Source organism: Phlebotomus argentipes, unplaced genomic scaffold (assembly GCF_947086385.1).
Source record: "Phlebotomus argentipes unplaced genomic scaffold, Phlebotomus argentipes genome assembly scaffold_4, whole genome shotgun sequence".
Classification (NCBI taxonomy): domain Eukaryota; kingdom Metazoa; phylum Arthropoda; class Insecta; order Diptera; family Psychodidae; genus Phlebotomus; species Phlebotomus argentipes.
The window spans coordinates 5,993,840-6,021,838 of NW_026776174.1; the positions used below are offsets into that span (position 1 = coordinate 5,993,840).

Sequence of the window (27,999 nt, forward strand, 5' to 3'; positions counted from 1 at the left end):
TGCAGAATCTGAACGACTACCAAGCAGGGAGTGGATACAATTCCACCGTGAGCTCGGAATCGCAGGAGAACGAGCTCTTCTACCGACAGTCCTTCACCATGACTGCCGTCTACTGTGTGGCGTACGCCATTGTCTTCTCCGTGGGCCTGATCGGGAACAGCTTTGTCATCGCTGTGGTCCTGCGGGCGCCGCGGATGCGAACTGTGACTAACTACTTCATCGTGAATCTCGCCCTGGCTGACATCCTCGTCATCGTGTTCTGCCTGCCCGCCACCCTCATGAGCAACATCTTCGTCCGTGAGTACCTTGTTACACGTCCTGATAGTTTTCCCGTGGCCAAATTCAATTATCCGATGGTGGAAATTTGCCCCGCGAGTCTCATAAATTCCCCAAGCATTGCCGTGGGAATTTCCTCCCCGAAACGGGAAGCTCTCTGCATGACTCTCACGGGAGTCCATCAATTGGAAGGTGTGTTGAAAAAATGGGAAAGGGAAATAATTCATGCATTGCATCCACTCAATCCGACGGTTTGTGGCTCACTCTCGATAGCGTTGCGAGTGGAGAGTTTTCCAACCCCGCAATCGACGGTAGGTCATCGGCACACAAGAGCGACCTACTTTTCCCCAACGAAATTGTACCTGTGTGCGCGCTCTATATAGCGTGCCGAGCGCAGACACGAAATACATAACATGAGACACTCCATGCACAGCTTTATGCTCTCCCTCTCCTCGTGAGTCACACAGCGCGGGCAGTGGGAGAAGCACAACAATTTTCCCACCCATCCTCCCATCTGTCCAATATTTGTCTGTCTCTCGCTAATGATGAGGAATACCGTCCAAGAGAGACATGATTTAGTGGGTGAGATTCAGCAGGACTTTTCCCTGAAGCTCACCAGCGTTTCCCTTTGATTCTCTCTCGCTGGCTCTCGTCAATCACGCTGCTCTCATCTTTTATTCACGGACGGAACAGTACAAACAGAATACATACATGAATAGGTAATATGGCTTTTATTCCGGGAAACCAGCCTGAAAGGCATCCCTTTGACGGAAATTCTTGGCGCACTGAGGAATTTCTGAGGTGAGCCAGTTTTCCCAGCCAGGGAAAAGTTTACTTCTCGCCAAAGTGGATATCATCACCATAAACGCTCAAGTATGAATCCCATTGGAATAACGAGCAGAGATTTCAGTGATCGGGACGGAAGAGTCAATGTTGTGGAAATGAGAAGTGAGAATAATCGAATTCATGGCATTGAGACTTTACTTTGACTTGAGATTCTCACTTTCCAAAATCAAAGGAAATTCAATTACAATCATCTTTGAAACACCGTCAGACATTTTTGGAGTTCCTTCAATCGCCGATAAAGGCGCTAAGAAGTAAAATTGAGTTAGAGATTAGAATGATGTTCGAATCTACCCCGCCTTCCTGTACGACAACAAAAGTTTCTTTCTCTGTAATTGTAAATTTCCCTAAATGTTGCTGAGCTTTGAGCTTTCTGCTCTTGTGCTGAAAATAGTTTTGTGTATAACAAAACCTTCCACTTTGGTATCTCATGAATCTTCTTGGCATTGTCAGTGTGGGCAAAAATCGCGTCAATCGGAGAGAGAAGTTCCATTAATTTGATCGTATTTTGTGTCCTGTCGCTTCACATCCGCCAGCGCAGCTGGAAGCCGGACGGAAGGCGAGAGTGGAGGAAAAAGATGTTGAGGAAAAGCTAATTTACACATTTCCATCTTGTGGCGAGTGTGTCTGAATTAATTGAAACCAGAGATTAATTGCAAATTGCATCGAGGTTGGGAGAGGCGAGCGTGTAAATGAATTTCTTGTACACTTCACACTGTAAATCTCTGGGCAACTTAATTCCCATGGGAGCGAATATTGCTCCACTGGCTATTGATTGATATGTCTCCCTTTCCCGGAATGCTGCCCACTCCAGGAGATTTATTCCACTCCGGTGGGCGTACGATGCCATTTAAACAATATATTGTGTGTAAAACTAAAATTTACTACTCTCCACCTTGTGCCAATCGCTCCATGGGTCACTCGGAGGGCGGAAAGCTCGCACAGCGAGAGAGCCACCCTTTGGCACAGGTAAATAATATAGAAAGGCTTCATCGATAGGTCATCGGCATAAATGCGACCCAGTTTTTCTCTGATATTTCCCACCACCCTCGAGCAGTGGGTGGCCTTTCTTGGGGTGTGTTTGCGACTTTCACCTCATCGCATTGTCAAATTCAACCTCGAAAGTCGGAAAAGCCACCCGACGGAAGAGGAGCCGAAGGAGAAGTGACACGGAGTGAATGAAGGGAAACCTAAATGGTGATTTAATATCACCTCTAAATCTCACTCTGACCTACTCTTCGCCCGTGCGGCGTATTTTTTCCAGATGTGCGCCGTGAAAGGTCGCGAGAGTCACGTGCCCGCGCGGGCATCAGTCATCTCCAGCGGAAGATGTGTCCTTCTGTCGCACTGCACGCACATGTGGCATCAATTGGGGTGCACAGGGCGCACTGCACCTCCCCGCAGATCGATCAGGGCTGCGCCTCATAAATACCATCCAGAACGCTTTCCCGCTTTAGCCTCCTTCTCGGCATTTCCACACCGCAGCCTTGGATGTTTCCTACCCCATCGCCGGAGCGCACAAACACGGAAAATCGGAAGGGGTGGGGGCTTTAGAATCTCTGTGGCAATAGAGTAAATACAAATAGAAAATGTACGATTGGAATTGATTGGTGTGTGTGCGCCATGGAAAGCACTCTCCTCGACAGTTTTCATGAGTGCGTCCTTCCCAAATGGAAATGCTCGCTCGCTCTCTCTCTCTCTCTCTCTCTCTCTCTCTCTCTCTGGTGAAATATTATTCAGAGGAACACGTATTAATTGGGCAACTTTCGCACTCAGGAAAATTCTAACTATTGTGGAGTTTATATTTGCTGATGTGCAAAACTTCCTGCTGGACTATTTTGCAGAAAATATACTTCCCACTCTCTCAAAATCGATATGTTGTTAAACTTTTAAATCACACTGAAGGGATGAGTTTTCCCCCGGGCGTATTTTGCCATCGATTTTACCCATTGCAACTGTGTGGCGCTGTAATTGCTCAACTATAGAAATCTTGAATGCTGCCTCGCTGTTCAGAAATATCAAGTTTGATAGAACTTTCCAGAAATATGAAAAACTGGAGAAAAAATCTGAAGATTTTGTTCCAACAATTGCTTCACACTTTTCTGCAAAAACCCATCTATAAGTGAGAACTCTGAAAGAATGAAATGTATTCATATAATTACTGCAATTAATAACTGAGAAAGAAACATGTTTTTTTTGTTTATTTGCATTTTTGCTATTACTATTTAATTTATAGCACACATAAGGATAATTCTGCAATATTGACTCTTTTTATTAGCCATTTTTTTTAATGAATTTTACAGAATAAAATAGATTTATAACTCGCTTATATTAATTTTGTGCTCTTCCTTTTCACTTTTAGCTTTCAAAAGAGCCCTGAATTTCCCTTTTGCCATATAAAAAATTGTTTTCTTGAAATATCTATCCAATTTCGGGCTACTTTTGCATTTCTTCAAAGGAAACGAGAAATATCTCAGCTTCTTCAGACAAGAGCGAAGAATCTTTAACAAAAAAAACTTCGCATACAAAAGTAGCAGTAAAAATGAAAAAAAAATTATTCCCTCTCAAAAAGACCATCGAAGCGCGCTTCACTTCCTTTTGCTTACAGTTTTTTTTTTCTCTCTCTCCTGCATCGTCTGAGTGAAAAAGGAGAATGCTGGGAATTTTCGTAATAAAAGAATGCTTCTCTTCGGTTGCGAGAAGTGGAAATTCCTGGGTAAGAGAGGAAACTTGACCGCAGAAAAAGACACTGGGCGCGTGTGGTGGAATCTGAGGCTTCGTGGGTGGAATTGAAGGACACAAAGAGGGTGGACTGGGCGCAAAAGGCGAATTCTCCATTTAAATGTGCGGCCCTGACCACTCGAGGCACTATCATAATTGCTTATATATCGCCCAGGTGGTCGGAGTTCATCGACCATTTGACCTGGTTTCCAATTGGCAAGAGGAGTCGTCTCGCTTTTCTCCACTCGCGGGCGTTCGGCGGAAAGCTCGCACTTTCTGCAAGTCTGCCCGGCAGTTGCAATATTGACTCGAGACACTTTCCACTGGGGATTTACTCCAGGTGGCAAAGAAGGCGGCAGTCTGGCTGCTTTCGCATTGATTTAATGCATTATTTCCAATTTGGCGGAGTTAATTTTCACCACCGACGCGGCGCGCGAGGAAAACATCCGCAAAGGAAACACATTTTTCCCTCTGCAGCGAATTTATGGCTTTTCGCAGAATCCCTCCTTTTCATCCAGGGCGATTCGTCGTAAAAGCATATAGCGTAAACAGGGTGTGAGAATGCGGGAAAAGTGCTCTCTCTCTCTGGGAATCGATGCGTGAGCGAGGAAAATTGAAAACAATCGCGGAGAGATCTGGGAAAATGCGCGGGAAGGCGACGACAGCTGCCAAATCGCAGGAGGATTGACAAATGGATGTGAAATGTCACAAAAAAGCCGTTGATGCGTAGTTCCGTAATTCATTGAGATAAATTGAAGGATAATTCTGCAAATTAAATGCTCAGATGGGTGTTAGCTGGGTATTTATAGACTCTCCCGCGCCCATGTCTTAATCCAGCGAATCCGGCAAGATTTCCCGTGGCTGACGGAAAAACCCTTGAGCTTTTTATCATGTCACAGCATCCCTGAAGTGAATCATAAAGGGGGCAAAATCCCCTTTTAATTATCGCTACACTTTATTGCTGATTTTGATGTATTCGAGTGGGTGGGCCGTCATGAGCCAAGGCAAAGTTACACAAGAAGTCCAAACGTGACCCAGTTGCCGAAGCCCTTTTTTCCCTTCGTCGCACACTCGCTGTATCTCATTGACTATATCAAAATGATTGTTAAGCGATAGTGCTCAAGAAAAATGTAGCTGACGACATAATTGACAATGTAATCGCCGCAAGGAAAAGTGGCCCCTTGAGAGAAAGTGCAAGAGGAAGAAATTGACGAGACATGGCGAAAGTTTTGATCTTCCCCACATCAATGCTTAATCAACAAGCCTCTTCTCCTCCTTCTTCCAATACTTTCCACCCAGGGAGAAAAGCCATTGCCAGTACTTTAACATTGAATCACTGTCGAATGTGCATTGCACTGGTTTTATGTAGTTAAGGACGTTGGGTGGGAAATAAATAGGTCAAAGCACGGGTTTTGGGGCTTCTGCAGCCCCACCAGTCGTCTCGCTCGCTCGCTCTCTCGCCCCCAGTGAAGCTCCAGCAGGAAAGCTCTGTGGCCTGATTATGACTTGTTTATATTTCCATCCTCTTCCATCGATTGTTCCACTGTCTCGCTCCCTGGATGTACATAAGGACTCGTATTTGCTCGTCTCCCCGGCATTCCCGCATTTCTGCGGGCACATAAGGCAGTGCCGAGGAGCTTTTTCGCGCTCTGGGTGGGTGTTCTTCTCGAGAGCTTTCCACTCCTCTTCGCATTCTTGTGCGCTCTTTTGCCACTCTCGCAAATTCCACGCCACAATGTCTGGCAGCTCGAGAGGAAGTCCTCCACAGGAAGTGGATAAAATATTGCAAACGACCTCACCAGCTACATAACTCTGTCCAAAGTGCCACAAATACCAATACCGAGTGACTCAAGGAGTGTAGAACGACGAGAACAGCAGCAGAACTTGCGAATAAGTCGTCAAATCGCTCCCAAAAATTAAAATCATCATTTTAATACTCAAGCATAATTTTTCTTCTACAGTCTGTCATGTGTTTCCATTTAGTTATGACATGAAGGTCAAATAATTCTTTACAATGGTAGCAAAGTACCTTTTTTTCGAAATGTTGAACATTTTGGAAAGCTACTATAATTCTCTAAAACTCACTAGAACACATCAAGTGGCGCCAATGTGGCATTTTCCAAAGGCTTACAAGTTGTAATGAGTTCTTGGCATAGTTTTACCTTCATCCGCTTGCGTTTTTCAGTCCAGGCACTGTTCTCCTACATCAGAACAAGTGCAAGAAAAGGAGATATTTGTAAGATATCTGTTTCACTTGCACGATGATTGTGTGCTTTTCCGTGGAAGTACATAAGTGGGTTTTGTACACAATTTATCGTGCGCCACCCTTTTTGAGTCGTTCAGTCGGGAAACACCTGATGAAAAGTGGCACAAATTCTCGAAAGCTGTGGAGCAAGTGGGAAAGAGAAATATAGAGCAGGCAAAAGCTCACGTACGCGACGGATAGAGTGATATAAATTAATGCTATATGGAGTGTAGTTGGAATTATTGTTTATATACTTCTCTCTGTGCCACATGGTAGGAAAAGCTCTCCGAAACATATGCTGATGGGAAGAAAAGCTCCCATGGATTTTCACGTGGACGAGGTGCAAAACTGCTCTCCTCGATGGCATTGAACACAAGCGCGAGAGGATTTATTTGAGGCACACTTTTGCATTTCAATTTGCCTCTTCAACTGCTTCTGACACAATTTATTACAATGTAATTACAAATGCGCAAGAATGGAAATTTTTCCCAAGACTCTTTCTGTGGGCGGGATTTTCCTCACCTGATTGCTGGAATGCTGGGCAAAATCTCCTGTCTATTCGCACCCTATTCATCATAATTTTACTGCCTTCCTCTGGTGCCTAACCTGTGGAGCTTTAGAGGGAAAATTAATTGGCACTATATGGAAAATAGGCTCTTCGACGACGGAGAAAACTCCTGAGAGAGATCCCACTTTAATCCCGCTCCTTTTTCACCACCTCACATCCCTTCGCTGGCATGCTAATGGGGTGTGGGGGCGCGGAAAAAAGTCCAAAATAAGCCCCTCGAGCAATCGACCCAATTTTGAGATTTTCTCAAAATTTCTCGCATTGTAATTGACCTACTTCTAAACTGCCTGCCAAAAATACAAGCACGCCGAGAGAGAATGAGGAAAATATTACAACAAATAAAAAATATGATAACGAATTAATAAATTTTCCCCATTCTCCCTGAAAATGCGAAAGAGGGAGAAAGAGAGAATGTGTGAAAAATACTCCACCTTTTCCGTGCGATGTTCGGTGAGGTGAAAAGGCCTTCCCGAAAAAACAACATGCTCGGTCTTGCCAATGGAATCATAGTTGTGGAGCAATAAATGTTAAGACTCGATATTAAGTACGACACAAGGTTAAAATTGATCTGCATATTTGAGTCGTCATGTAAATTCTCCCAGGGAATATTTCTTGCTCACTTCCTGTGCGCCCTCAGCCACCCCACAAAATGGTAATTTGCGGTTGCGAAGGAGGCACAATAACCATCTCAATGTCCTACTATTTTTCCGTCCGGCACCACTTGAGCATTTTAATTCACACAGATACTTTCAAACAACAACCGACCTTCCGCACAGTTTTCTTGTTCGACCCGCATTCACAAAAACCCGCCGCGCAAGGGGACAAAAGGGCGACCCAGGATTTTTGGCCAAGTGGCACATATATTCAGCCTAGAGAAAATTAATTAATATCGAATGAAAAGTGATAATGTTTTTGCGGGGGAAGTCACTGTATTTCCGTGACAGTGAATTGCGAATGAAAAGTCGTTAGGCGTTTTTATACTCGTGCGGACAAAAATCCTTTACTCCTTTTCAATGTAGAAACTGTTAACCCTCGACTGGTCTTTAAGTGAAATTCAATATATTCACTCAAGACTAACCTAACTTTTAAACACTCTATACAAATTAATTATTTATCATGATAATCCCGAAGTAAAGTCAAAAGGAATGTTCAAAATATACTACAATGTGCTTCTTATCGCAAACTCAGTTGAGGGTTAAGCGTTTTTATTCTCGTGAGAACAACAATCCTTTCCTGCTCCTTTTCATCGTGGAAATTCTATTAATTAATCCTGACCTCATTCACTGTCTCAACTTTGCACTGTAGGCCTTGAAAATTTCAGCATTTTGCATACAATGCATAAGAAAATTTTCTAATCACACTCAAGGTTTCCCTCTGAAGAGTATGTGAAGGAATTTATGGGGGCGAATGCTTATCGGCTTTAAATTCATGAGTCAACAGAATTGATTATATCATCTCATGAAAGTTTCACATAGTGATTTGGTAATTTTGAAACTTTTCCATCGCCTGAGCAAATCCACTTGGCTCTGGAGAGACAATGCCACGGAGTTTTCCCTTTCAGTGCCGAGGATGTGGCGTATAATAAACTTTTGATTTCATTTCAACTTCCCATCCTTTTCGTGCGTGGGATGAAGAATGGCTAAAGTGTGTCTCATGACGGCTAAATTCCCTCGTCATTGCTTACAGAATCCCGGGCAAATGTATGATTTCGGGCACGTATCTAATTCCAATTGGCCATGTGGTCATGTTCATGAAGGGAATTTCTTTTATTTTCAAATAACACCAAAATCACTGAACTGCGATTGGCATTGTCTGAGCGCCAAAATCACCGGTCACTGACTCGCCGCTGTGCCGGGAAATGGCAATTTTATCCTCCTCCGGAGAGAGGCCAGGAATCGAATTAGGAGAGAGATAGAAGTTGATTGTCAGCCTATTAAGCGCTGAGGAACTCTTCGCTGGCATCAGCACATTTCATCGTGGATTGACGTGATCCATGAAGAATATTTTTCTCCATATCGCTCTCGTCGTGGCAGAAGAACAACTTGCCAAAAGGAGTGCGTGTTTTTCCCATTCGCAGAAGAAGGGGGCGAAAAAATTGAAGACCAAAATAGACATTGTCTCACCCCAGAGATCATTGGAATTTATGAAAATGGTGTCTCCACATTGGCTGTCTTTTTGCTCCATTGAAATCCACTGTGTTGTTCGCCATCCTCAATATCCATCCATTACGCACAGGATTGGATCAATGGGATTCAAAGAGAGCTGGTGGCCAATTTAACATGAGGGTGGGTGTCGTTGACCTTCAAAATATTTCCCTCCGCACTAGCAGTTTCCGCCACCAGAAGCCCCATCCTCGTCAGAGACATCAGCATCACTTTTTGCCACGCTCGAGGAATTTATAATTTGGCCCACACCCGCACGCGCGTCCTGAGGAGTGAGGAAAAGGCATTTATTATGTGAAAATTGCCAATTTCCAGCTTATTTCACCCACATTCCCGTCATTCCTCTGCTCTGGGACTGTGTTTTGGTGGCAGCACACCAAAACTTCCTTTTCCAACCCGGCATTCCATCCTCGAAGATGTGTGTCAATGCAATGACCAACAATTTTCCCATCAATTTTCCATGAGCCCTGCGATCAAGGCGAGCAATCGTCTATGAATACTCCCCAGCGACTCTGACCTTTCCCTCGGACTGCCTCAATCTCGAGCAGGCCACATGGGCAGGGACAGTGGCGAGGTGGGTGAAAAATGACGTTCTGATTGATGGACTGTGTCCTTTTTTGTGTGTCAATTGACTGGGTCGATTGTCCCAATTATGTACATGCCCTCCATGAATGGAATAGCACTTCTTTTGGGCTCTTCTTGTTGGAACTTTTCCAGCGAGAGACTTTGTGCCACACAAAAAATCCCCATAGAATCAAGAGTGTGTAGTCAGCACTTTGCGAAGGCAGTCTTTCACGTCCCCTTCAAGGTATAAAGTACACTATACACTCAAGATTTCGTCCAGAAGATTCTGCTGCTCTCGGTCTTTACGAATTTCCCTCTCACACGCGAAAATGCTCAAAAACTAAATTCTAATGATGTGTGACAGAACTATTCATGTGATGAATGTTCCTCGAACAATTTGTCCACATTAGTTCCTTCGGAAGTGCCTCGCTGTTCATTTGTAACATTGCTCTCAGTGGGAAATTTCCTTGCCGGAGCATTTTTCTTCATTACTCAAAACGAGCGATTCTGGGCCAGTCTTGGCAATACTCCAGGGAGAGAGAGAGAGAGTTCGTCTGCGATGACAGAGTGAGGAGCTTGAGAGAAATTCCACGACCTCCCCCCATGTCAAGTTTAATTGCACATCAAATCACGTGCACTCTCTGCAACCCCCGCCTGAGGTTGTACATGAGCATGGCAGCCCAATTCTCATCATTATTATTAATGCTTTCCGCCACACGACTTACAATCGCCAAGAACTTTCTGAGCCCACCCTCGCGTACTTGCGCCTCAAGGGTACACTTTTGGGGTTTGTAGTTTGTACAATATAGTGGGGACTCTGTCACTTCCTCCCGCGCGAAAGCGACATGGAAGTTCCGCGAAAGCTCACAGGAGCATTTATGGGTGTGCTTTTTATTTCTTCTCACTCCGCATGGCGTTTAATGAAAATGTATGTGGCGTATGTGTGTTCTTTTCGGCTTTGCCCATAATTATGTGTACATAACTCATGGGTATCGCATTCAACATATCGATAGAGACGAGTATGCCTCCGGACTGAAACTGTGTGAGTCGCGCATTCGCGGGCTTCTCGAATTCAGGGCAAGGTTGTCGACTACCTGTGGCTATGTGTTTTGTGACCTGGGTCGATTCAGTGTCTGTGCAGTGAAAACTATAGAGAGAGCGAGAGCATTTTGCCCCAAAAACACGCCTCCAATCTACATACAAAACACCTTTTTTTCCCGCCACACGCGCCTCGGATGTTGGCACGCTTTTCACACGCCTCTATATGGAAAATCACATTGTCTGCTTTTCCGAGATTTTCAAGCCAAATTCCTCACATTGCTCACACATGGATTTATTGCAAATTCATTTACCAATTGTCCCGGAACTTCGTCTAGACTGAATATTCGAGAGACTGTGACCTCTACCATAGAAAGGATGTCGAGCATTATTATCCAAAATGCAAATTATGTCAGTAATAATACTTTCAGGAATTCACCAAATGAATTTACAATGTATTTTGTAACGCATTTTATGACAACACGAGGAGAATTTACACTTCCTTATCGTGAATTATTAAATTTACATTCCTCAAACCATTAAAGCTGTTTCATTTCTGGCCCAAAATGGGGAATTTTTTAACCCAATCCTTCTTGAACTCCCCAACATCACCTTAACATGGTTTTCTCGTTGGTAATTGTGAAAAATTCAGTCTCAATTTTCCCTGGCAATTTCCCTAATTACTCGCCCGATTGCCGGGCAAATGAGGCTCGTGGGCGGAGGAGGAAATCAGTGGGTAAATTGGATAGAAACGACGGCACGGGAGTGAATATTGCACACAGCATATCCATCAAGAGAGCAGTCGATATGGAGTGTTTTTCTACCGTCGAGCCGACCATGACCTGTTGGGTTTGCCTCTTGTCGGGCTCGGCGGAATTTAGGTCACACAGACATCGGGAGAATCCGGAAGCGGGAATCTCAGCCAGAGAGACGTATTGTCGTTTCTCTCGCTCAACAGGAAGAGGTCAACATGGTGAGGCCGCCCTCACGAAATGCCCCAATAAATTCCGTGCTCCTGCGCTGACCTTCATTCCTGCCGGTGGTTTTGTGCACAAATGGGACACACATTCTCCAGTCCCGGGGAATCAGGTCATAATCATATCCATTCCGATGGGGAGAATGTCGGTCGACAGGTTAGGGCCTCGAGCTGAAATTGCCTCACGGTGGGCGGGGGTGTAAAATCCCAAAATGCCATCAATGCCAGCAGATGGATGAGAATTTTTCACCCCTCGCGGCTGGCTTTCCTCACCGTCGCGACGTATGACTGGCAAGATTGCAGAGGCGCGAGAGAATAATTCATTTTAATTTCTACTGAAAGTTTTATCTCATGCAGCCAAGAATATGTCCTCATCCTCACGCTTCTCTCACGCGAAACTTTGTGGGGGCGCCGGAAAAATTCACAGTGTGTGTGATATCTTTGACATTTTCCCACCATTAATCAACAGATAAATTACCAAGGGGTTGCTCAGTAATAAATATCAGCGGCACTTTGTGGTGGAAATTAATTGCTCAGACGCTATACAAGTTTTGGGGGAATTTCTCTCTGTGAAATTTCATAAAACTCCACCCGCACACCACAAAACGTGGGAAGATTCTCATGTGCTCTGGCTTGAATGATGCCTTAAGATAGCAGAAATTCTTTTTGCACATACTTTCCAATTCATTAGCGATACTCCCTCGCAAAACTATCCACCGTGAAAATCATACAAAGCGACACACGCATTTGAGTGATGGTCTAACAAGGGCGTTTAGGCTAAAAGATGCCTGAATAAATTCCTCTGTGGTGATGCTCCCTTAAGAGTTATTGATGTCCCTGTTGTGAGCTTTTGAGGAAGCAAAATTCCATGAATCACATCAATAAATCTTTTACAGAGTCATTTAGCTGGGGCTATTAATTGTGTGAAACTTTCAAATACATCGCCCCAAGTGAGGAAGTCCATTGAGTGGGTGAAAAAGATTCATATCCCAGAGCAAAACTGATCTCTCTCTCCATTCCCCTCGGCGGAGTAATAAAGTTTAATTTCCCTAAAAGCTTCCAACAGCTTAAATTATGTCTCTTGCTCGTCCTCGAGGCGGTTTTTCGCGCGCTGTCCAAAGAAATCATCTCCATAACTTCTTGCGCTGATCTGATGGGCAATGTGACAAGAACCAGTTGATGGGCTCAAAACCAGACGCGTTAATTGTGACTTCGAAAGGGCTACTAATTAAAATTAGTGACACTTCAAGTACATTCAATTCACGCTTTTATTGAATTTCGGCCTTGCAAACTGTGACTGACGGATGCATGTTTTTATAATCACCATCGGCAGAGACACCCAGAATCCCATGAGATGTGGCCTGAATCCGGCCATGCAAATATTCGGACACCCCGAATTGTTATTATGAAATTACACTCAGTTTATTAATTCCTCTTAAACCGACAAATGGAAAAACGAGACTGCTTTCAGCACATAAAAATCTCCTGCACTCGTTTTACTCACTCTTAATAGTTTGCCCTACATTTTGTACAAGTTTCAAGGCTCGCGATTATTCAATGACCAATGTCAAGTTACAACATTCCTCCAATACTCCTGCTTCTGCTATGCAATTTTCTGCATTCGATACATTTCATTTGAGGAATACACTCTGTGTGGTATTTTTTATTTGCCATTCCTCACATTCTCAGCGTGCTTTTGGCACTCATTCGTGGTCAATGTTTTGGCCTGGGGCTACTCATTGGGAAAATGTGGGGTTCAACAGCCGACAAATTAATTGAATTTGTCGCAGTCTCTTCGCCATGCCAAGGAAGTGGAACATTGGCGAGAGATGCCGGATTATTCGCTCATTAGTTACATTTTCCACCGAATTAGCAGTATTTTGACGACAATTGTGTCGAACCTCATGCCCAATAAAAAGACTTTGCATATTTCTCCTCATATTCATAAACATCATAAGCTTCTTCAGAAGTATTTAATGCCTTGCTCATAAGAAGTAAATGAAACGAAACGCATTTGCGAGCAACAAACAAGACAATTGCTTTCATAAATTCATGTTTTAATTCATTAAGCATAATGTCCAGATACTTAAAATTCATATTATAATACGTCTTTTCCCCGTATCATAAATCTATGGTGAATTTTTTGGCAGTCCTCAACATTTGGCGAGTTCAAGTAATTTCTGGCAATTGTTCTTTGTCACAAATTCAATTATCCAGTATTTAATTTCTTCTGCGAGTCTCGCACTCCAATTCCACCACCCACGGCTTTCTGTGGAGGTGGAAAAAGTGCCGCTCTCTAAATGGATTACTGCAAATTTGTTGGCCGTGACAAGTTCAGGCTGTTCGGGCAGATCTCTTGGCCATTTGTCAGCCCGCCAGAGTGGAGTGAAGGGCAGGATTTCACTCGGATTCTCTCTCTCTTGCAGCCTGGATGTTGGGATGGCTGATGTGCAAAACCGTGCCCTACGTGCAAGGCGTCTCCGTGGCGGCGTCCGTATACAGCTTAATCGCCGTGTCACTGGACAGGTGAGTCACATGACTTAATCAAACTTTTCCCACAGAGAACTTCTCAGGTGGAAAACAATTTACCAGTCTTTTCCAACATTCATCAATTTATCGATGCTTTTAGATAAACTTTCTTTTCAATGGCGCACACATTGATGTGTTGACCTAGGAAAATTGGTGGGAAAAGCAAGATTTATTGCAGAAATAATTCACAATTTGTCTCACGAGCTTTCGAGCTTTTCTCCCCTCACAATATCAAATTCATTTTGAGCCCGTTTCTTTGGCCAAAAAAAGAAAAGAATTGCATTCTTGTGGTTTCCTATTTGCCCGCGGCAAGCTTTATATGGTGAACCCTCAAGAAATGCTGTAAAAATCTGGTGAAATCCCATAACAAAGTTATGCGATGCAGAACGTACGGAGCGCTCCTTGCCATGACGTTCATGATGGAATGCCCAAAGCTGTGCTTCTCTCGAAAATTACAAGGGACATGCTGGGAATTTTCTCTCTATACAGTGATTGTGGGTGGATTTTCGAGAGCGAGGGTGTAATAAATTTATCGGAATAATATGACAGTCGTTGACCCTGCAGTGTCTGCGCGAATTTTCGAGGAAATAGAGAAGCATTTCCCAGCACTGTGGAAGGGATTCTTTTTTCCACTCTCTCTCTTTCTCTCTATCTAGACCCTCAGATGTTGCTTGGGGTAATATTTTAAAATTTTCCGAAACACGCTCTGGCCGGGATGGAAGCGTGTTCTTGTCATGCTGGTAGTGAGACGTCCCGAAATAAATTATGAGAGAAAAATTGACCAGAGTGGAAATTAGTTATGGGAGGGAAAAAGCACGAGTTGGGCGAATATGAATGTTTCATGTGCGAAAAAGTGACTTAATGTGACTGGAGGAAAATTTAATGTCAATGTAATAGCCAGTTTTTTTTATTCACGAACTCGTAACACTCCAATGTACAACATACACTCTTTCGCCCATGAATTGGGTCAACCGATGGTGAGAAATCCATTTCAGAAAATACAAATGCGATCATGCAAATCGCATTTTGATTTACTTTAATTCCCACTCTTTCTGACCTTCTCGCGGCTCTTGATGGCTCTTTTCGGCGGACGTTTATCCAGTGAAACTATACAATTGCTTGTATTCTCGTTCCCATGTCAAATTAACATTAATCACGACAAAGTTGCCGCGAAGATTGCACCACGTCCAATTATTGATCACATGCGCTCTTTATATATATATATATCGTCAGAAAGGGAGAGTCGAAGAAAAATGCATCGAATGTGGATTGAATGGAAAACTGTTGAGGGTTTTTCGCAATAAATCCCGCGACAACACTGTCAATTCCATCATCATTTACTGCACACACCAAACCGCATATGGATCATGCAGAAGAATTCTCACTGCTGCCATCAATTATTGAGATTTCTCCGGAGGATCCTCAGTAATGGTTTTTGCAACGATTTATCATTCGAATGGATTAAGTACACACAAAATACAGTTCAATGTCACAAGCTTTTTCCATGTGTATCTTACAAATTTTAGTACAAATAGTCTATAAGGAAGCGTGACAAATCTTCTTTTCAGTTTCACAACTTCTCAATCGCAATAATATTAGCTGATCGCCCCTGATTCAGCGTGTTTTGGATCGAAAATCTCCGCGCAAAAGTGGCCAAAGTCAAGCAGATGTTATGCAGATGAAGAATGTGTTGCATGGCATGAATTGCCACCGGACGGCCAAGAGCAACATGATGCTGATGATGACGAAAACACACCTCACGTGAGTGTGTTTGCCTCTGCGAGGAAGATCAATGGGTTGTGTCACATGGAAAGACAAGAAATCTCTCTCTTGCTCGATACCCTCAATGTAGGGCCATCGATTGTGAAAAGATGGCACTTTGGCATTTTTGGCGACAAGTGTTTTTCAACAATATCTCATCGCACGATGCCCAATAAACTGCCCATTTATTATGTCGCGCATGAGAATCACGCGACGCTTGCAGAGGTGATTTATGTGCGATTGAAAACTTAATAACCTTACTGGGCCTCAGGAGGTCGTCGAGATCCATCGGAAATTTTGGCGTAATTATGCTGAATGGCAGTCCTCGTGTTTTCCACAGAGGACGGAGGAATTAATTGGACACTCTTGGGCGAATCTCTGTCAGAAGCATAAGTGCTCACGGTGGCGATTTATCGGCATGGAAAAGGAGCAAATTGTGCACAATAAATTTCATGCTCCTTGCCTGCCGAAGAAGTATAATCTCACCTTGTGCCTGACATCGCTGAAATACAGTTGAGGAATCGTAAATCAGACAATTCAAGAGTCTTCAGATTTACTTTTGTCGTCAGGGATTTCTTGACGAATTTTGCCATAAGGCATCCACAATATCTTCATATTGGCTTTCGTGTGAAAAATTGCTGCCGCAATATTGATTAATTGCTGTGATTTTCAATCATATGCAAAGTTATTCATCAATGAATATTATAAATATTACTCAAAGTCCACCAATTAGGCACGTTAAAGAGTATTGAGAGACACGATTAATCGGAAGGCTTCTGGAAAAGGCATAAATTTCAAGAAATACTGAAACACTCAACATTCAATATTCAAATGATATGCCAATCTTGCACCCTCTCCTTCTTGCTTCTGATTTAATATCGTGCGGAATTGATCCGAATCACCGGAAGTTGAGCTTTTTCTTTCCCTATAAAAACATTTCGGTCATAGAGACGATAGGGGCAATTCCGAACATTATTTCCATCAAGGTTAGACCCTGAATCACGCCAATTTTCCATCCTAAAGCACTCCAGTCTTCGCTATGGCTCACATTTTCGTTCATGATGAGCGGGAGATGGAAATTTTACGAGGCGAAAAAAGCACGAGGTAGACAAATTTTGTTATGCCTCAAGAAGTTTCTCTCGATAGTTTGTGATGTGTGCAATATTGTGGGGCGACACATATAAAAAGTATATTGATGGATTCGTCAGTGGGTGCCCTTGAAGACGATATCTCTGCGGCGGCTGTTTGAGGAAGTGGGTGACATACTGTTGGGCAGTAACTCAAGGTGCTGCATTAAGATCTCACCCGAGATATTGGGTATCGCTGTGGTTTTCACTCCACTTTTTGCTACATCGCTCTTCACGCCGAGAGCATATCGTTGGCTTTAAAATATCAACAAGTTACACCGCATCTAATGAAAACTAATCTTCCAGTTCATTGAATATCAAAAGCATCATCGATGGAATTCAATCTGCACTCAGTATAAAACCCTACTGCATCTCATGTTAATTTTCCTCCCCAGCTTTTTTTGCTGGCCTCTCGAGAAAGCTCATTTTGTCGTCTGCGGCTGGGACCATTATCATCTCATTTGTAGCCTTGTGCAGAAAGCTCAATATGAGTTGGAGATGGCTTCGCATGAAAGCACACCGAGTCAATTGCTTCTGTAGGAATTCTTGACGATGGCAATTGAGACGCAAACAAACTATAAAGCTTTTTCAAAGTTTCAGTCCTGAATGGCATTCTCTTGAGCATTGAAATTTAAATAATGCCCAAAAGAAGAACTATTCGCCATTCTGTGTGTCTTCATATTTTTGTACAAGCTCTCCCACACTTTATCGCTATTGTATGAAAGTTCGGACGCAATTAGTCAGACTCTCGAATCAAAGAGAGGCCCAAAATTGTGGCTTCCCGCCTCTTTGCGGTGATCTCTGGAGAATGGCAATTAATTACGAGCGATTGGGAAAGCAATTGAGGCATTTAATTGCACCCTTCTAGCAATCAAAAATGCTAATTTCTCAATTCAACTCGAGAGCGGGAAGCTTTCGCTTAGAAGTCATACGTGCAATAATTGAGAAATTATACGCGTCAACCTCATGCATTAATTGTTCCATTATCGCTCTTGTTGTGACAGTGAATGGTATTATCTCGCTTTTTTCCCGTCAATGCTTCCGAAGGAACAAGAAGAAAATTCCCTCCACGCCTCGGCCATTCCTATTAATGGCAGTTTTTCTTCGCTTTTCCACCCACATGCTGAAGATCCCAGCAAAAACCGAGAGCTTTTGGCCCCGAAATTGTCTGCAAAATAGTGTGTGAATGCTCAGAAAAAGTTTGCTCTCCCCCAAAAACAACTCAGTATTGTAGCAAGAGCATATTGTGACGCTTCATTGACTTGTTTTTATGTGATTGCTCCTTCTCTCTCTTGTTGGACTCTCTGAGAAGCTTAAAGCTCCAGAAAGATTTTCAATCACATGTGCGAAAGTTTCCGCAAAGATGCCCCAGTGGGTGGGAAGATTAGCAGCAAGTCCACAGAATCAGATAGAGAGATAATAAAGCAATCAAAGTGATATCATTTTATTGATATTATCACTGAAGAAGAAGAAACTGCTTTGTTACTTCACATTACCATATGTCTAATTCCTCTTCTCCATGGCGTTCTTTTATATGAAGAATAAGGAAAAAAAAATCGAATCGTCTTTCAGTTTCTATACCGGATTTCAAATAATTCCTGGCCAATTAATTGCGATGTGGAGGAAGAAAAAACACATAAGATGACATAATACACATTAAAACTCGCCTGTAAAAAGCTCGTAATCAAGCATTTTTTGTACTGCCAAAGTCTCCTCTAGCACACCTCTAAGCTAGAGCTCTTGATCTTTCCTGAAATCAAATGAATCTATCAAAGTGAGCATAGAAACGAGTTTCTTATCTCACTGCCAAACCATGGACTAATGTTGTGAAAAAAACGTGCACGCAGCTTTCATTCTTGACATTGAGTCGCGCCGTGCGAAATTTATGTGAGACGATCTCACGTGGATTAATGAGATCAACGATGTGATTTTAATGTCAATGGAGAGCATAAACAGAGGATATTTATTGGAAAATTGGAGGTCTCTTTGTCCACTCGATGATGTGTTTTTTATTCCCCGCCACTCGCAGTAAGTCACAAATGCACAATTTACATGCCATCAAGTATGAATTGAGTTGTACAATCTTTTTCTCGTGCTCACTGTGAAGGTTCAGCGAGTGGAAGTGCAAGGCTCACTCCTCAGCAAGAGCTGCTGCTTATCCTGCACCCATCTTTCAGTGAAAGTCACATCTTCTGAAGGAAATTCAACACAATGGATGGCTAATTACGCACAAGAGGGGAATGTTCTTGAGTGATAATGGGTATTTTCTTCCTGAAAATGTACCGCAAAGGTGGTAAATTGAGGAAATTGAGTATGAAAGCTCCCGTTAATCATAATTAAGCGTTTGAGTTGAAATTGCCAATAAAGTATTGACAACGCATGTAAACAATTTCGAAACACCTTCTCGTGCATAATTTGCATATAAACCATTCATTTTGTTCGTTGGCAAACGTGCCTGATTTATATGCACTCTAAATGAGACAATCCAATTGGATTAAGCGACAAAACGCGTCACTTAAACATCTCAGATCTGCCGCATAAATTGTGATAAATGCCTTATTAATTTAAGCGAAGAAATCATGTCTCTCTCTCTCTGTGTCCCGTGAAGGTGAAAATTTGCCACTGACGCGAGAGATTGTCGTCAAAGAACACGCGCGGAGGAGATTCTAAGTTTGGAGAATAGTTTGGCGGTTTTTTTACACTCGATTGGGGCGGATTTGCTAAGAGGAAGATTCAATTTAGAGGTCGTTCATCCACGAAAAAGCGAGATTTTTCTATAGTCGCCTTCATATTCATTTTATTGCATCATTCTTTATCATATGTTGTACAGATCTTTTTTATGCTTTTCGGGTTTTTGCCTCTCTTCGCCTATTCCGAAAAAACGAGTATATTTATGCTGAGATGAAGCGAGGCGGATAAACACGGGCTAAATTTCAGCTCACGAGTTTCCTAACCAGAGGAATTTACACACAAAAAGCCTGCCATAAATATAAACTTGAACTGCTTTAAGATTCCTTTTGGCTTACTTGACAGCGTCAGCGAGCTTAAATTGTCGTTCTTATGGCTTGAGCCAGAATGATTTGTCAGGCCCGATCTGAAGAGAGTCTCTCCCCTTGGGTGATAAATCATCAATGAAATTTAACAATCAATTCTTCAGGCCACAATAAAAGACGCATAATAAACTTTTTGCCCGCCGAACCTTCAGGTGTGCTTTTGTGGGAGAAACACCACCCAAACAAGATGAATGTCTCGGGCAAGTCTGATGGAAAAGTGTCGGAAAAAAATTTCGTGGTCAATCTTTTTTGCCTCCGGGCATGCAAATGCCGATGGACCAGTGCGTCAAGTGTCGGCTGACCTCTAATCCATCTCTTTGGCGCCTCGCAGTGCGTGTCTTTGTTGGCTTGTTGAGGGAGAGACAAAAAGCCTAATTGGTGAGCTTTTAAGTCAGGCTGGAAAATCTAATAATAGTTTCCTCGCTCCATGGCAATTCCTCGTTGGCTTGACGGAAAATATAATATAATCTCCGCGCGCCGAGAGGTATTTACTTTAAGAGTTAATGACATGATTGATCACCTGCGTTTCAGAGCCGATGAATTGTGGTACTGACACAATTTCGTAATGGTGACATTTAATGACTCCACTTTATGTATGATCTGTAAACACAATGGAATTGGTTGGGGGATTAAGTGACACTTGCTTTCTGCCTAGATCGAAGAAACTCTCCTTCCATGTCCAAAACCTTCTTCAAGATTAATTCAATAACCAGCCCTAAATGGCCAACATCACGAGGCTCGACGTTTTCGTGGCAATTATAATTTATTATGGATTGAGACAAGTTTTCGGCCAATTAAGCGGTCACGCTGAGGTCCTCGATGGACATATATCACATCCAATATTTGTCACTCGATGAGATTTTTTTGAAGTGTTTATCGCCTGAGTGCACTGTGTCAATAAAGTGAAGCGTAACGCCGTATTTGTCTCACAGTGATTACCATACCAGCACAAGATCATTTTCAAGATCACTTTTTCTTTCATTTGTGAGTGATTAATCGTGTCATAATCGATCCCACCGCCAAAGTGAGACGCGAGATAAATCATGGAAACACCTCGGGATTCACGTGTGGTGGACACAACACACTTGCAGCCGCACATTTATGTAATCATCTCAAGACGATGCTTTATCCCCCCCGCGCGCGCGGAGGATCGAGTCCGATAATCACCCAATTGACTCGCACTGCAACACGATCGCGGCTGAGGTGTGATATAAAAGGTACGCTGGATGCTGGAGTCAGCATCAGTTACCAGTGAGATTTTGCTGTGTTCACAAGTTTGCAAAAACCAAAAACCCAACCGACAAAATGTTCAAGCTCGTACGTATTTAGCGAGTTCTTGAGTGTCTCGAGTGGTTGCTAATCTGTCGTTATCGTTCAAGTTTGTCCTCGCCACCGTCCTGGCTCTGGCTGCCGCTGCCCCAGCTCCCGGTGTTGTCGTGTCCAGCCCAGTGGTGCACACCCCTGTGGTCGCCCACGCCGTCCACCCCGTGGCCGTGAGCCACTCCTCCAGGTAAGCCCGACCCACGCTCTAGCCTAGAGAAGACTCTCACGCTGTCTCTCCGCAGCCACGTCGTGCACCACCCCGCCGTCCCAGTGGTGAAGACCGTGCACGCTCCTCTGGTTCACGCCCCAGTCGTCCACGCCGCCCACGTGCCCGTGGTTAAGACCGTCGTCCACCCAGCCCCAGTTGTCGCCCACCACGCCGTCGCTCACCACGCCGTCGTCTCCCCCGTCGTCCACCATGCCCACCCCGTTCTCGTGCACCACTAAGTGACGCCGCAGACGGAGAAGCGCATCTCAAACACCCCATGCAACAGACACCCCCCGTGGAGAACTGTGCAAAGTCGCTAAATTAAGTTACACAAAGATCTTGAATTTCTCTGAATGGACATACAAAACCTCTGAAAATTCTTAGAAAAAAATAAATCCACCTCTATCAACGTTACACGGCAATCTTTTACTGCATCTAATTTTGTAATAATCGTATTTCAGGAGTGAAGCCAAATTTAACGGAGAATTGAAAGAAAAACTCAGGCAATATACCAAGTGAAGAGTTCTTCACAAAAACAGTCGCTTGAATTGTTTTTCTCGCTACACCAAAGTGTTGAAATTTGATGGAGAGCGCCTTTGAGGCACTAAGTGAGAGACAATTTCAGGAAATTGAAAGAATTTAATTATCCCCAGATGTTCCCATTTCCACCCTCATTTTGCCACCCTGTAATTAAAAGCTTTCTTTATCTCCAGACCCGCGCAAAATGGTTTTGATTAATTGGACAGGCGACTCCAATTTCTTTTCGCTTGTTCTTTTCCTCGTTTGATGATCTCCTCGAACGGGTCGCGCGTACACGAGGAATTGTCATGAGACATTTGACACACATTCCCTTGTCTATTTGCGTGAAAAATTCTCCAATGGCAAATTTTAAGTGTATTTTGAGGAGAAAACGTTGCGCATTTTACGCTCTATTTCTCGGCATGAGAATCATAGTTTGAAAATGTGCGATGTTGGGTGGAAAATTTTCCTCAATTCCATCTGCAGACGTGACCACAATTTCCCGGGCGTCATCACTCAAATCTCTTTCACGCGACATGGCCAAAGTAAATTGCACAAGTCCCAAATCAAACATAGAGAGAAGCAATAATGCCATCAAACTTATCAATTAATGCTTTCAGACACTGTTTGTCCTTTGATATTTTGTCTCTCGCATAAGAAAACACAGATAAAAGGCGCCGAACCTTTCAAGAACCATCCCCATATCTCAACAAATATCTTTATTAAATATTCTTATGGCATACGAAGAAGTTGTGCTACATTGAAAAGAAATTTTCTCGGTGATGAATGTTTTTATGGGCGGAGAGCCTAGAAATGAACGAGACGCATGCAAAATTTCCAGGATATTAGATATTGGTCTGGGCGTTTTTCATCTTTCACAGAATTTCTTTTCCACTCTCACTTCCTCACCCACATTCTCTACCTTCAAAGGCGAAGAGATGGTGGGTGACTTTGCAGAGTGCTTATATTCGCTCAATCTTCAGCCACAATCCATTTTCCGGAGCGAGAATGGCACTACCCACGGAATAAACCATTGGAATAGGTGTTCTAGATGTCACAGCTATCTTGTACTTGCTGAGCAGTGTTGCCAGTCCAATGCGCATCTGCATCATGCCGAATCTGATGCCAATGCAATTTCTGGGACCCTCGCCGAATGGCAGCCAAGAGTACGGATGCCGATTCTTGATATTCTCTTCCGTAAATCGATCTGGATCGAACTTATCTGGATCTGGATATATTTCAGGGTCACGATGAATGCCAAAGATGGGAACATTGAACGAAGTGCCCTTCTTGAAGACCACTTCGCGATCCGGAATCTTGTAATCTTGCGTCAAATTTCTCGCCAATGTTGGTATAATCGGATGCATTCTTAGTGTTTCCTTGATGACTTGATCGACATACTTAAGTTCCATGCAAGCCTCATAAGTGTACTCTTGGTTGTACTTCTCAAGAACACTGTGCACTTCTGCTCTTGCGCGATCTTGAATCTCCTTATCTCTCGCCAACTCGTACAGCGCAAAAGTCATAGTGGAGGAAGATGTTTCGAAGCCAGCAATGAAGAACAGGAATGTTTGAGCTGCCAACTCATCAAATGTTATCGTTCCCAAATCCACTCCATCATCATCCAATTTTCCAGTGTTCTTGATTTGAATCATGAGCGACAGGAAATCATTCCTCTTCACGTTGTTCTTCTCTCTGTAGTCAATAGTCTCTCTCAAGACGCCCGTGAAGAACTTCGACACATCATCTTTAGTGGTCTTCATGCGCAAAGCTCGACCAAGATTGGGAAACATTCCCAAGAAGCAGAATCTCAGGAATTCCAAGTCCGTGAACTGGAAGGCTTTCTTGCCCATCTTTCGAAATTCTGTGTCTGGATCCTTGAGACTATTGCACTCAATTCCGAAAGCACAACTTCCGATGACGTCCGTTGTGAACCTGGCCAGAATATCTCTCACTTCGATTTCTGCCTTCTTATCCGCGAAGCTCTCGAAGTACTTCTGGAACTCAAGTGCCACAGCTACAATTGTCCAGTGCATCATCTTCATCTTTCCCGTGGTGAAAGTTGGCGTGAGTTTGTTTCTCAGGCGTTTCGATTTGTGTCCAGGAAGAAAGAAGATGTGTCCAGACAGAGGATCATCCTTCTCATTAACGTAAATTCCGCGATCTTGAAAGTACTGAAAGTCCTTAACCAGCATATTTCTCAGCATATCCAAGTTCGTGGTTATAACGACGGGTTTTGTAAAGTAGAAAATGCCAGCGAACATTTCTTTTTCCGTGAGCTTCTTGAACCTCGAGTACACTTCACCAATATATATGCCATAGTGCACTTTAGTGCCGACTCCCCATAAATTTCCGAGGGGAAATTTCGGCAGCACATAAGGAATGCCCTTTTCCTCGAAGAATCTGTACTGCTTTCTCACCCACAAATATCCAACCACAACAAATGTCACAACACTCAGAACAGCTAAAGTCCAATCCATTTTCCAAAAAAGAACTGATTCAGTCAATTTCTTCTGTTAAACTGATGATTTCCAAAAATTGTGTCAATATAAATTCAGCGATTTCCAAAAAATTTAACTATTCTCTAGAGGGTCTTCCAGATTTTTAGCAGTTGGCAGTGACATTGTGAAGGGCGAATACAAAAGTGAGCAAATATGGAAATGAGTGAATTGCTATATTGCCCTTTTTGTCGACATGTCCTTGTGGGTTTGATTTCCACACTAAATCTCATTATGTAAATTTCCTCGTCGCATTTTTCACAAATTTTATAATACTTTATTTCATTATTAATATGCAATTGGCGTTTGAAGAAAAGGTGCGCTTGTTCTCTCAATCTCTAAATTCAATTTGCTTTCCGCCGCGTGATCTTGAATATGAGTTTAATGCGGAATTCTACACCTTGTGCCATGATGTTCCCTGTGTTGAAAGGTTGTCTTTTGACAATGGTTTTGTGAACAGAGTTAAGCATTTCCAATATATTTAATGAAATATTCATTAGTCGAATGAAGTAATCTCAAGAGAGCAGTTCTTCCCATAATGTCCAAATAGAAAAACAATTTCTGCAAATAATCACTGTCTCGCTCGTTAGCACTCCACGTGGTCTTTTGGCTCTTAATCTCACTGTCAAGTGGCTAATCTTGCAGCCTCTCAACTCTGCTTGACAAGGAATTGGGTGAAAAAGTGCCTGCGGAACGACTCAACAGAATCTCTCGAGCATTTTGCAATTAATCGATGGAATTGACATGGCGTGTGTGTGTGTGGGATTATACATTCACTTTTATTCGCCACCCAATCAATGGAAATTGTCCAACACATTAGACACACGGCTCACCGTCATTTTTCCCATTGTTCAGCACAAAACTCTTTGTTAAGCGGCAGTTCAAGGTGTTCCATCCCAGCCTTTCATCGCAATCATTTCCTTATCTCTCAACTCCGCACGTGAAGGATTAATCACATGGAAAACATGCGTCACTCTTGCGATATCATCGCCCTCGTGTCCCGAGAAGCTCTCCCGTGCTGAGGAGAAAAGTGAAAATCTGTCTCTGCGGGATGAAGAAAATTGAAATGCCAGACTGTCTCTTGTCTGCTAATTTATTCGTCCAGCTTGTGTTCTTTCATTGACGAGTTATGTGCAAGTCGCGGATTGATGATGGAATTAATCTCGAGACGAAATGAAAGTTACAAGGCTAAGGATGGATGAGAATAGTGATGGACTTGGCCAAAATCCACTTATCTCAATCATTTAATCTTCCACAGCCACAACTTCTCGTCTGCCTCTTCCTTCCTCAAAAGCAACTCATCATATCAAATGTTTCAAACGCCCAAAGCGTCCATATCGAGAGCTTTGAGACGTGTAAATACAAAACTTTTTCTCCGCCTCTATAGTGAAATTGTTCTGATACAGAAAAGAACATCACCATCAAAATCGATATAAAAAATCATTAAGATCATAAAAGTGACGCTCTTGAAAAGACAAAATATAAAATATTCCACATTCCCGCGATATAATCAATGTAATGTTCGATAATGGCTTTTCAGAGGCGCATTTATTACTTATAGCAATATAATTCTTTGAAAATGTTTTGCTGAGACATATTTTACCGATAGTTCTCGTGTCTTTTCCGCCTCTATTGCCTCCAATCAATTAAGATGCAAGAGAACTGCTCTCTTACATCATACTTCAGCCTCGAAAAACTAACTGGATGTCCGTCACTTACAGATTCCTTGCCATTTGGTGGCCTCTCAAGCTTCAGATCACGAAGAAGAGAGCGCGCCTCATGATTCTGTGCATCTGGATCATTGCACTGACGGCCACGATTCCTTGGGCGCTCTTTTTCGAGCTAGTGCCCTTTGGCACGGCGCCAAACGCTTCTATAGAAGCGAAAGATATCCAGCTGTGCCTGGAAGTGTGGCCACCAGGCACAGATGGGGCGCTATATTTCCTTCTGGCCAACCTCATCTCGTGCTACATTCTGCCAATGCTCCTCATCTCGCTGTGCTACATCCTGATCTGGGTGAAGGTGTGGCGCAGGAGTATTCCAGGTGACTCCAAGGATGCCCAAATGGATCGCATGCAGCAGAAATCTAAGGTAAGAAAGTCGAGTATCGCGATGGACTCATATTAGCTTAGAGGTGAGTGAATTTCCTAACCCCCATCGATTTCAGGTGAAAGTGGTCAAGATGCTGGTGGCCGTGGTGATTCTCTTCGTCTTGTCTTGGCTTCCGCTCTATGTAATATTTGCGCGGATAAAGTTTGGCGGGAACATGAGTCCCAAGGAGGAGGAGATCTACCAAGTGGCCACGCCAATCGCTCAGTGGCTGGGCGCCTCCAACTCCTGCATCAATCCCATCCTATATGCATTCTTCAACAAGAAGTACCGCCGTGGTTTCGCCGCCATCATCAAATCGCGCTCCTGCTGTGGCCGCCTAAGGTATCATCTTGTGCCCGAGGGCCTCCACTCTTTGACAATTAAGTGCGGCATCTTGCAGGTACTACGAAAGTGTGGCCATTCCATCGTCCTCCACGAGCACTCGCAAGTCGTCGCACTACCACAACAATCAGAGCTCCACGAGGAAACCACCGTACAGCCCAACGATCAAGAGCGACGCCGTGTCGTACATCTGCGAGCACAATGGTAAGAAACACATCGCGAAGCAGGACAGCAACTTGTCGCGGCAGATGCTGCTCAAGCAGGACAGCAATGTGTCCAGACAGTCGCTGTTGAAGCAGGACAGCATCGGATCGAGGCAGAGCCTCACAAAGCAGGACACGTGCAGCACTGTGTCGCGCCAAGACAGCAACAATTCGCGGCAGATGCTGCTTAAGCAGGAGAGCAACGGGTCCAGGCACATGCTCTCGAAGCAGGATTCGCAAATCTCGTACATTGACGCGAAAAAGGGACAGCTGATGAGGCAGGACTCGGATCTGGCCAGACGGGGTCTGTTTAAACAGGACAGCACCATCTCCTACATTGAGCCGCGGAAGGGCGTTCTGTGCAAGCAGGACACGCAGATCTCCTATCTCGAGAGCAAGAAGAACTCCTTGAGCAGCCAGGACAGCGTTGTGAGTTTTATAGAGCACAAGCGACACCAGCTAGTGAAGCAGGATTCCATCATGTCGTACGCGGACAAGCCAGGTAATGTGATTCATGAGTGTGATGAGGATGCGGATGAGGCTGACTCTTGTGTGAATTGCAGTGCTTGTGAAACAGGACTCAGTCATATCGTTCGCCGATCAGAGGCGTGGATATCTCACGAAGCAGGACTCTGTGATAGCCTATCCTGCCACCAGACACGGTGAGGGTCATCACGTGTCCATCCTCAAGAAGACAGACTCACAGGGTAGCTCGCCGAGTCGCAAGACAATTGAGTTTATCTCACAGTAGGACGACTTCATCCCTTCTGCGTCCCTTGAACCTCGCCAACCCACTTCTCTCCACCACATTCGCGAGGGTCCGTGGACGCTCACTCCCCAAACCCGCCCCTTAGGCCTCCCTCGAGGTCCAGGTGTGACTGGCAGAGTTGGAAGTAGTGCGTAGGAAAATTCCTCCAGACCGAGATCGGGATGAAATTTCCACCTTTTGGTG

General features: G+C 43.7%; 2 protein-coding genes across 2 annotated transcripts; both read left to right on the plus strand.

The window, feature by feature from the left end:
* The first annotated feature begins 24 nt into the window (after positions 1–24).
* Positions 25–27,803, plus strand: LOC132258053 (neuropeptide SIFamide receptor). The gene is made up of 6 exons (XM_059755154.1): positions 25–297; positions 13,820–13,919; positions 26,133–26,502; positions 26,579–26,844; positions 26,903–27,567; positions 27,611–27,803. The coding sequence occupies exons 1-6, from the start codon at positions 99–101 to the stop codon at positions 27,796–27,798; spliced, it is 1,788 nt and encodes a 595-aa protein (XP_059611137.1). The 5' UTR covers positions 25–98; the 3' UTR covers positions 27,799–27,803.
* On the plus strand, positions 21,105–21,808 carry LOC132258054 (neuropeptide-like 3). The gene is made up of 3 exons (XM_059755156.1): positions 21,105–21,180; positions 21,243–21,373; positions 21,429–21,808. The coding sequence occupies exons 1-3, from the start codon at positions 21,169–21,171 to the stop codon at positions 21,631–21,633; spliced, it is 348 nt and encodes a 115-aa protein (XP_059611139.1). The 5' UTR covers positions 21,105–21,168; the 3' UTR covers positions 21,634–21,808.
* Positions 27,804–27,999: the final 196 nt, after the last annotated feature.